Source organism: Dromaius novaehollandiae, chromosome 10, assembly GCF_036370855.1.
Source record: "Dromaius novaehollandiae isolate bDroNov1 chromosome 10, bDroNov1.hap1, whole genome shotgun sequence".
NCBI classification, from domain to species: Eukaryota; Metazoa; Chordata; class Aves; order Casuariiformes; family Dromaiidae; genus Dromaius; species Dromaius novaehollandiae.
The window spans coordinates 15,946,801-15,957,085 of NC_088107.1; the positions used below are offsets into that span (position 1 = coordinate 15,946,801).

The 10,285-nt window shown below is 46.8% G+C and overlaps 1 protein-coding gene and 1 long non-coding RNA gene across 2 annotated transcripts in view; one reads left to right on the plus strand and one right to left on the minus strand.

Annotated features, from left to right (window-relative positions):
* Positions 1-1,345, minus strand: part of NEDD4 (NEDD4 E3 ubiquitin protein ligase) — a 68,844-nt gene extending 67,499 nt beyond the window's left edge. The window contains exon 1 of the mRNA XM_064517407.1: positions 1,182-1,345. Within this exon, the coding sequence (XP_064373477.1) occupies positions 1,182-1,226 (45 nt within the window). The 5' untranslated portion in view covers positions 1,227-1,345. The remainder of the gene's footprint in view (positions 1-1,181) is intronic.
* Positions 1,346-1,571: 226 nt separating this feature from the next.
* Positions 1,572-8,728, plus strand: LOC112991099 (uncharacterized). The gene is made up of 4 exons (XR_010390780.1): positions 1,572-2,493; positions 3,256-3,343; positions 7,235-8,154; positions 8,255-8,728. It is a non-coding gene; the product is annotated as an uncharacterized LOC112991099 (long non-coding RNA).
* The last annotated feature ends 1,557 nt before the right edge of the window (positions 8,729-10,285 follow it).

Here is a 10,285-nt window from a genome sequence, read left to right on the forward strand (position 1 = left end):
TTCCTTCCCCGCAAGTGCATTTGTGTTCCAAAGGATGTTGGGAAAAGCAGAATTATTCAATTGTGAGCTGATTTCAAAATCCTTTCCTCATAGCAGGCAGGCTAAGCAACAGCTAAGCTGACTGAAATTTAATAAAATAAATTAAAATACAGAGCCCAAGGCATGGAATATTTCAGCCCAACTAGATCACCTCAAAAAGTTACAAGCAACCGAAAATGGGATCTTGTAATGGAAGCGTTGGACAACCCTAACAGCATGTTGGCGCTAATTCTCTAGGAGAACTCCTACCCAGCTGAAGTTCTAAGAAGAAAAATTAACTTACTAGAGCTTTTTGTTTATTTCTGGAGAAGTAACACACCAATTAAAAGAGTCAGGCTAAGAGATTAGGCATAATATTTCCAAAAAAAAAGAAAAATCCTTGCCAAGCACGCCACAAATGCGCACTGACACAGAGAGCATCCCTGACTGGACTCAAAACGAGCGGATCACAGAGTCTCGGTCAAACACCCTGCTGGCTCGAGGACAACGTTACTGGCATTTCACGCAGGTCACCGAGCAGCTTTCGGCCGGGCAGTGCTGCACCGAGCAAAGCCGCCCCCCGCAGCCCGGCCCTCCCCGGGCGGCCGGGCCCCGCCGGCGCCCCCCCTCCGCCCGCCCGCGGCAGCCGGCCGCACGCGCGAACCGCCCCGCCGGGCCAGGCCCCCGCGCCAGCGCCCCGACCCCGCCGCTGCGGCCCGCGGCCCGCGGCCCGCGCAGGGCCCAGCAGCCGCCCCGCGGCTCAGCGCGGCGCCCCGGCTAACGGCGCCCGGAGGCAGCGCCGCCCGCGCCCCGCGGCCCCGCAGCTGCGGCCCCGGCCGAGCCACAAACAAAGGCTCCGCTCGCCGCGGCTTCGCCGGCGGAGAGCCGCCTCCCGCCCGACGGGCGCCCGACGGGCGGTCACCGCGCACCGACCGCGCTGCCGCCGGGCTCCGCGGCGCCGGGGGACCTGCCGGGGCTCCTGCGCCGCGCGCCGCCCGCCCGGCCCCGCTGCCCGGCCCGCCCGCCCGCCCGCCCGCAGGAAGCCCCCGCCCCGCGCCGACACCCGCCGCCGGCCCGGCCCCAGGGGCGCCCCGCGGGGCAGCCGCCGCCCGCCTTCCGCCGAGGCAGGACGCGGGCAGAGCGCGGCGGCCCGCCAGCCTCACCTCCTCGCCGGGCAGCCCGAACACCTCCACGGGAGAGGCCGCCATGGCCGGGCCGGCGAGCGGCGCGCGCGCTCCCCGCCGTCGCCGCGCTCGCCGCCGCCGCCCCGCCGCGCGGCCCGCTTCGCTCTGCTCCGCCCCGGCCCGGCCCGGCCCGGCCCCGCCCCGCCCGCCGCGCGCGCAGGCCCCGGCCACGCCTCCCCCGCCCCTTCCTCGCCAAAGCGCGCGCGCCGCTACCCGCGCGCGCTCCCCCCCGCCCCGATTGGCGGGGAGCGCCGCGCCGCGGCCCACGGCAGGGCGGGCGCGCCTCCTGATTGGCGCCCGCGCCGCGGCCCGCCCGGAGACACGCGCCGCCAGGGTGCGCCGCCTCGCCTCAGGGCCCGCCCCGCCTCGCCTCAGGGCCCCGCCCCGCCGCCCGCTCGCCCCGGGCGGGAGGTGGCGCGGAGGCAGCGCCGAGCTTTGCCGTGCCCTGCTGGAGAAGCCCGTTTTAGCTAACGAGCCATGAGGTGAATAAAAGAAATCCTCGAGATTTGTTTTTTTTAAAAAAAGAAAAAAAAAAGGTCTGCGTAACGCTGCTGTTTAGATCGGGTGTGTCTTTGCTGCGCCGCTGAAGGGCAGGTGCTTCTGCTCGGGCCGCGAGGGGTTCCCGCCTGACGGCCTCCAGTCCAGGGCGCCTTGGGGAATCGCGGAATTTGGTGAAAACTGGCAGAGGGATAAACAGCCATGACTGACACGAGGAGGAGGCTTTCCGCGGCGGCGGCGTTGCCTTCCGAGGGCGCTCAGCGCAGGAAGGAAGTCGCGTCTTGTGTGGGGAGCTGACCTGGTGTGACAGCCACGCCGGAGAGCCTGAGAGCACCGGCAGCGAGAGCAGTAACGTGCAAAAGCCTGGTTTGAAATCAGTGGAAAGACTTTCCATTTTCTCCACAAAAAAACTTAAAAGCAACAGCAGCATGTTAATAAGGGAGCATATTAGCATTTCTAGTGAACGTCGGAGGTCACTCTCAAATCACCATTCGGTGGTGTTCCTGAGTGATCTGTCTTTATACACTTTCCCATTTTAAGGGTCTGGTTCCATGATATTTTTGCACATGGTCTGAATCCGTCCTGCCTTTCACAGGGCCCCGTGAATCACGCGGGAGTCCCTACCCGCCGGCCTTCCCAACCAGGAGAGGACAACAGGAAGAGCTGTGAGAGGAAAACTATAAATAAAGTGGGATGTTTTAGTTCGAGTTCTGTAGTTGTGTTTCTACAAGCCTGAGCTAAGCTTCTCCAAGTACTGAGCAGACTGCGAGCTAGAAAACAGCTTCATTTCGGGGTGAGCACATGGAAAATCATGTATATAGCTAAGGGTGGGCAAATGTAGCAGCACCTGTGCTGGCAGAGAAGCAATTTCTTTCATCATCTTCGCACCCATCCAGCCTGGCCCCTCACAAATCTACTCTCATCACATGAGGAAGAAAATGTGCCCTTTCAAAACAAACGCAGACCCAGGCTCTTCTCTCTGGGCTATGCCACTAGCAGACTGCAAAACACCCAGGTAGCTAACACGTCCACGCCAGGGCTCGGGCAAGCCTGTGCCAGTTATCCCACGTGCGTACGCTCTCCTCCCAGGGCTCGCAGGAGGCTCCAAAAAAAGCAAGTCCTGGCAACAGAGATAGACCACCCAAGACGCTCATTCTCCCACCAGCAAACCTATACTCTTAATTCCTCCCTTGGAGCCTGAGTGCTGCTTCATATTATGGGAAGGGATAAGCCCTCAGCAGCTTACTGACAAGCTTGTGTAGGGTTTACACATCCTGTTTCCCAGGTCCATCGGTTTGAGGTCTGTGGATAGAAATCTTGCAGCTCTAGTGGGGTAGCTCCAGATGATGCACGGTCATTGACCCTGATGGTCAGTGGTCTCATACGTTCTGTTTTAACCTTAGCTACGGTAATTTTCAGGAAATTATGTATTTCATGCATCATTTACATTCTGCAGAAGCTTACTTCACCAACCATTAACAGAAAGTTAGTAATCTTCTTTAGCATATCTTGGTGCTCCTTTGCTTTTGGCTTTTTCTCATCTGTTTGCTTACAGGGTGGATTCTGCAGCTTTCCTTCGTCTTTGCAGTCTTTCAGTGCTCACCGTGGAGGAGATACAGGAAAACAGCTTTCCGTATAGCTAGGTGAGGAGCTCTAGTCACCCATCCTCGGTTTCTATGTGAATATCTGTCTGGGTCTATAATGTAGCCTCTAGTTAAAGTTTTCGCTTCTTCAGCAGTCCTCCCCGCCTGAACTGTAGCCTATTGCTGCAACATACACTGCTGGTTCCAGTGGAGTCTGGACTATCCATATTAACTCCTGCTTTTGTACTTGCTTGTCTCTTGCTTCATGTTTTTTTTTTTTTCTTTAATTACTGGTAAGAATTGTTGTGGAAAGATCACAGGGGCCTGAACCGTGACACACTTTGGTCCAGAGAGTTCTGTCGGTGAGGTGGACTGATAGATAGCTCCTTACATATATTTTGCCTATGTGTGAAAAAGTACAGTTTTTTTTCCAACCGCTGAGACTAAACTCAAGACAGAGACTGTAGCCAGTCCCAGGTATTCTCTCTATTTTCAAACATTCTCACCTGATGGCCAAGGCTTGTTATGTTAAAACAGACTAGCTGAGACTAGCTGACCATTCTCAGGCTACTTTTACAATGGAAACTGGAAGGCAAGAGTAGTATATAACAATGCCTTTTGTAGAGCTCTCCGGGACTCTTTCTGGTAAGAGCTTCCTTCAGATAACTGACTTGATGAGCCCATGGCAGATTGATTGCTTCTGTCAGCCTTAAACAAGGTCTCTGCCCATTGGCCTTGCCGATGAATACAGTCTGGATCGACCTTCCCTAACTGCACTCTGCTTGGCAGGATCTTTTCTAAGGCAACTTCTTTTATTAACTAGGTCTGGAGATGACTACTGTTCAGCAAGATTTAACAATGCTGAATCACATCATATATGTATAGTCTCCTGAGAACTTTTCAGTAGTATCAAGGTAAACATGCCTCCAAAGAGCAAAACTTCAAAAAGGGCACTTCTGTTACCACATATATGCTTGTTTACTTGATAACATTACACAGTAGACTTCCTAACTTCAGAAAACGTGCTGTATAGATTTTCCATGGGGACTTTTCCTAACAGGTTGGTAACAAGACCCGCTGGTACCTTGGCCTGTTCTCCTCTCACCAGTTCACCAGTTGAGTAAGGGCTAGTACCAGCCAGTGAATAAAGATCTGTTTTGCCAGCATCAGTTCATGCATGTTCCAGAAGTGTAGGGTATAACCTATGAAAAATCAGGTGAGTGCACTTAAACTGGTGAAAAACAGGCAATGTGGCCTTCAGAGAAGTGACAATAGTGTTGTTGTAGTCATGATGGTCTGTGAATATGAACAAGAGAAGTTTATATGGATTTTTTATTAGACCAACTGATAAAACTTGAAGAAAAGACCCAGATAAGCTTTTGGGTAAATTCAAAAGAAACAGTCCCCTTCCTTTTCTGGGTCAAACCTCTAGACCTCCAGCATTTTCTCCCCAAGTCTCATTCACTTAGCCCTGCTTAAAGCACTCTTTCCCAGCACTAATTTAGAGGCATCTCCAAATTTAAGCAGGAAGGCTCACGGGTGACTGCCAAGCGAAGACAACCTGCCTAAGTTACAGCAAGCACAATTTCTTGGTCCAGTTACTTTGTAAAGCACTCTTGGTGCTGTAATAGAGCCTGATGTTGATTAGTAAATTGTTCTTCTTACAGCTTGCAAGAAAAACATGTGGGTTTGCTGCTGTTAAGCACGAATACGTGGTTTTGCAGCAGTGCCTCTGCACTGGGTTTGTGCGCAAACCTAGTCAGAGAGAAAGTATCAGACCCTGAAGGGCTGTTTCTTCTGAATTCACCCAAAAGCTTGTTTGTTTGTTTTCCAAATTACATCAGTTAATCTAGTAAAAGATCTTATTTTATTTCTCCCTATAAATCTCCTACTACAACACTACTGTCACTTGCCTGAACTCTGCATTGTCAGTTTTTCTGCAGTTTAAGTCTCAGCTTTTCTGTATACTAGAAGGCTATGAGAAGAAGCAGTCTCAAGCAGCCTGAAGTTCCATTTACAAGGATTTTGTTTGTGAATATTTTACTAGCACAATATAAGTAATTGGGCTTTTTTGTAAGCCATCAAAACTCAAACATTAATTTCTGAGTAAAGTGTCATTTCAAGAACTGCTGGAATTAATGACAGGACATTCACCTACTCAATTTGTAATATTAAATTTTTAAAGGAGCAGATTGCAACACTGCCCCAAATTACTTCCCAATGATTCATTTTTGTGTGGAAATATCACTGACTGTCCAGAGCAGGAGCAACAACACAGTCAAATCCCAAACCCATAGCTAGTGACCTATCAGTAAGGCTTGTGTTTCCAATCTTGTTATGCAGAGGCATGCATACACTGAGAAAAGGTCTACATGCATTTTCAGTGGGATCAAGAATTGTCTTCAGTATCTCAGCAAGCCATCTAGCAGTTCACCCAAAATAGCGTTTTAAGTTAAAACAATTCTCCTGTACTTAAAAATAGGAGAAAAATAAAACCACGATCTGTTAAGTATACATTCAGTTCTTCTATATCTTCAGCATTTAATATTTTATAGTCTTATGCAGTTACAGACTAATAGTGGAGGAGATCTCTTCTGAGAGATCTTCTTTCTGCAAATAATTGATTTTCAGCTGGGCAGAAAAAGCTGCATTTGGATCATTTGTGCACAATGGAACACTTTCTCCTACATCAAGGCCATTAAAAACAAATGAATATTTAATCTTATTACTCTATCCCAATAGTGAGTTCTCATCTGGTAGCAAAGAAGTTTGACTTCTATTGCTGTCTGAATTAACCTTCATTCACATGAGAGGCTGAAAAATTACAATTTTTTATTTTTTTCCATTTCTTAAATAGTGGCATTTAGTCTGATAGATACAATTTGTGGCCTGAATCTTATATACATTTACAACATTTGGTTTGTTTCTTTCTTTATACTAAATGCTTTTATGGCCTTAAGAGAATCCATGCACTCTAATACTTAACTGTCTTGAAAAAAAAACCACACCAGTGTTCGTGTTTAAAGAAGGAAGTAATGTCAGAAAAGGACATAGGCTTCAGGATTTCAAAGGGTGATAATAAAATAATCTTCAGTTTGTGAATATATATTAACAGTGGTCATGGTTAAGTTACAAAAGCCGGGACATCAAAGTATGTCTTACCTTGTTAAATATATTTCAATAGGATACAGAGGATTTTAAGTTAAATCAGATAAATTATCTTCACTGCTCTTACTTCAAACCAAAGAAATCAGAAGTGATTTTAACTGCAATTAAACAAAAAATCTGGATGCAAATGACACATGTATAGATCTTTGTCCTATTATCTTTTGTTCTACTGAGTCATACAATAGAAAACATTATGATGAACCACTCAGCGTCACAGTGGCAGGTAAATGGAAAACTACATACAAGAGGGAATTAATAAAAAAAAATGCTAGTGAGTCATTGCTATGACTAAGAGAAGTAAATACCTATTGATAGTCTAGTAATCTCAATTTCTCTACTACCATGGCAATGACTCACTAATGAGACTAATGCCTGAGATAGATACAGTTAAGACCCCAGGACTTAACACTTTTCTCAACAGTAAAGTGTGAATACTTACTAGAGCTTGGCCCTAATAGTGGATTCAAACACCATGGTAAGGAGATGTGAAACTGATACAAAAATGAAAGTTAAGATTTTATAAGTGATAATTCCACTGACAAAATTGACCCCAGACTGACTGCTCTCTCTGCATTGCATTGTAACTAGACTTCCATTAACTGACCCACAGATTTTTTGATAGTCCCTTCTTGCTCTTTTTCATTCTCATTTCTCCAAAGTCACCAGTTCTATTTTCTTCAACTCTAAATGCCCCTTCTTTCCTTTAAAAGCAGCCGCTCTTCCCTTTGCATGCTTGTTGTGTTCTGCATTGCCTGCTGACTGCAGCTGTCTCAAACCCCACAGCCCGGTTTGTCCATGCTGAATGACAGCAAAGCATCACCAGTCCTCTAGGGACAGAGAGAGAACAGAGACATTTGCATTGCCTACGTATTTTCTGCTCTCGTCCTAACTGGACCCTGACAGAGGCACTGGACTTGCCCAGGTCATGGACAGAAGAATCCATGTAAAAGGATTTTAGTGGTATTTGAAGGATGATAGGAGCTCTTACAAATGCAAGCGTGTGGACACCTTGGGGCCTAGAAGATACCAGATGAAGACTAAAGCTAGAAGGAAGAGCTACAAAATTTCTTCAGGACTCTCAAATATACCAGGAGCACGAAGCATTCCCGTGCATCATATGCAGCAACAGTACGGGGACACCCTTGGCTGGACTCCGTTTGCTGTGAATAAAGAATTTTTGCAGATTTGGAGTGTCACTGCTGGGCCAGCATCCAGTGAAAGGGTTACCTACAAATGTCCACAGCTAGTATCAGAGGAAAGGCTATAGCTCCTCCCACCGCTTTCGCCCATTTTTTCTCCCTTTCAGCTTTCCTGGGTTCTTGTTCCTTAGGACCAGGTATGAACCAGAAATTCCCCTGTCAAATACCTTCTTTTGGGGGCAGCTTGCAGACAAAATTTAAGATTAGCAGCAAGCACCCCTCCACACACCGCTCTCTTAGTGTGGGTCTGTGCTCCCAAGACACTAACACCAGCCCTAGGCCAGTCGCTCCATCCCCCCAGCAGACTCCCTGTCCCCAGGAAAGCTGCCGAGGAGAGCTCCAGCTCTCGCACAGGAAGGCTGCGAGAAGGGGAAGATTTACAGCAAGAGATGTTTTTCCTAATTTCTGTGACTAATATAACAGTTTACAAGCAATTTCTTTTGGAGATCTCTCCTGATTGATGAGCAAACCTGCATAGTAAGAGCAGCAGTTATGGCGGAGGTGGTAAGTCATACTCCTTTTGTGCGTATGCATTTGAATGAAGTGGTAAACTCTTGTCTGAATCACCACCACTCAAATGTCATCTCTCTCTCTCTATTTTCAGCTTGAGGGGGAGGAGAGCTGCCAGAACAGCCACCTGAAGGTGCTGAGCTCCAGTCAACTGCTGTCACTCTGTTCTCAGATTAATTCACCATCAGTGATCCAATGGTTAATGCAGTCATTGTGGGTATGTCTGCTAAAAGCTCAACCCTTCACAATGTTACAGAAATAAGATCTTCTAGGGGATGATGTATTTTGGCTTTTTTTTCTTTAAATACCTTCAGATTAATGTTCTCCATATGCATATAAAACAGTATGCACTATATGCTCTTTGCCAATGCCTAAAATGTTGATAAAACCAGGGAAACCTATTGTTCTGACTAGGGCACAGGACTGAGGGGCAGCACTTGCACTCTCGTCTTCATGTCTCTCTCATTTTTATGCAAGATGTTTAGCAAATCCCCTTTTCTTAGTGTTGCTCTCTTATTCCATTAGGAAACTTGGAATAGTAAATAATTGCTGCCAAAAGTTGAATTCATTCACTTTTGAGTTTTTTAATTAAAAATACTATTTTTTTTTTAATACACAGATTTTCAATGTGCTGCCCTTGGCTTGTTGATTGATTTTCAATGACCTTGAAAATGTTGCCACTGGGCATTAGTTCTTGGTAGGGTCAAACAAATCGGGCATAACAGGACACCATCCAAGAAGTTTCCCACAGATCTTCAGGTCTGGCATAAGCCCCCCCCCAAGACAGTACTCCTGAAGAGCAGGATGATTGGCGGGGATGCAGGTCTTTGAGCATGCCCTAGAAGGATACCTACTGGTGAGGCTATTACCTCTGCCACACAAAGGGAAATGCAAGTACCCTGCTGTACTAAGTAGCTACCTTTTTCTTAAAACTTATTTATTAAAAAATGCAACTCCAGATAATTCCTGAATCAGCAAACTAATTCTACAATTATGTGCAGCATAACGGTCTTCAGCCCTTCCATATTAATAAGTATCGAGAGCTCTTATTTCACTCTTGCAGAGGCAGCCATTTTAGGTCCCAGCCTTGGCTTTTCCTTCCACAGGTAAACTTTGCCAGAGTGGATTTCAATTAGGAGCCTCTGAACTGGGTCTCTTAGGAGATGAAACTTTGTCTCCTATCTCATCTCCACGTATGTAGCAGGAGAGAGTGTCCTGATTTTCAAAGCAGTTTAAAATCTAAACAAGGAGCATTTTGTTTTCATCAGAAATAATCACTGCTTATATACAGCTTTTCAAACACTGCATTTCAAAATATCTCTTCTTGTCTTAGAGCAAGGAGGAGCTGGGCTTGAGCCCTCTGGGAACTGATTATTACAGCTGTTGAAAGAGTGTCTTCTTGAAGTACTGATACGAAGCAGATGAATTGAACATTGAAACCTATTTCTGATAGGGAAAGATGATGAGCGAGTCCTAATCAAGTTAGTTTATACAGCTGTGTTTTCCCATCCACACTAAAAAACGAATAAGGATATTTGAGAAGAGGGAGCCCAACAAGCATCTAAAGTTACAAGTGTGCACATCTCAACACATTTGAGACAGCGAGGCCAGCCACCTGGGAATGCTGCAGAGACACCCTGTCTTTTGATTCCTACCAGCCACCTCCACAAGCCCTCAGAAAACCTGAGGACGCAGACAGACTCAGCCCCAGCAGCAGCCATGCAATGCTCAGTTCAATTTAGGCTTTATAGAGTTCCCCTAGCACAGAGTTAATAACTGGACATAAGGCTTTCAGCTCCTCAATATATGGAGATGCAGTTCCAGCTGCCCATGTGTCTCATCTTTCCTACCTGTAAGATATATATCTTATAGGCTTTAGAGGCCTTAAAAATGAATTTAAGTTATTTGGTTTAATTTCTGTACTACTATGAAAATATTTCTACCAAAAGTGGCTATTTTTGTGGATAGGTAGATTAAAATGGAACCTTCTGTCAGGCTACTAAGACTCATTTCCATTTTTGGGCCCATTTTTCAGCTACAATTTTAAAGTCTGGATACACAAAACCTAGGATGTGCTCCAGATCAGTAGCATATTGCTAAGCAAGAACACTGTTTGAAGCAACTA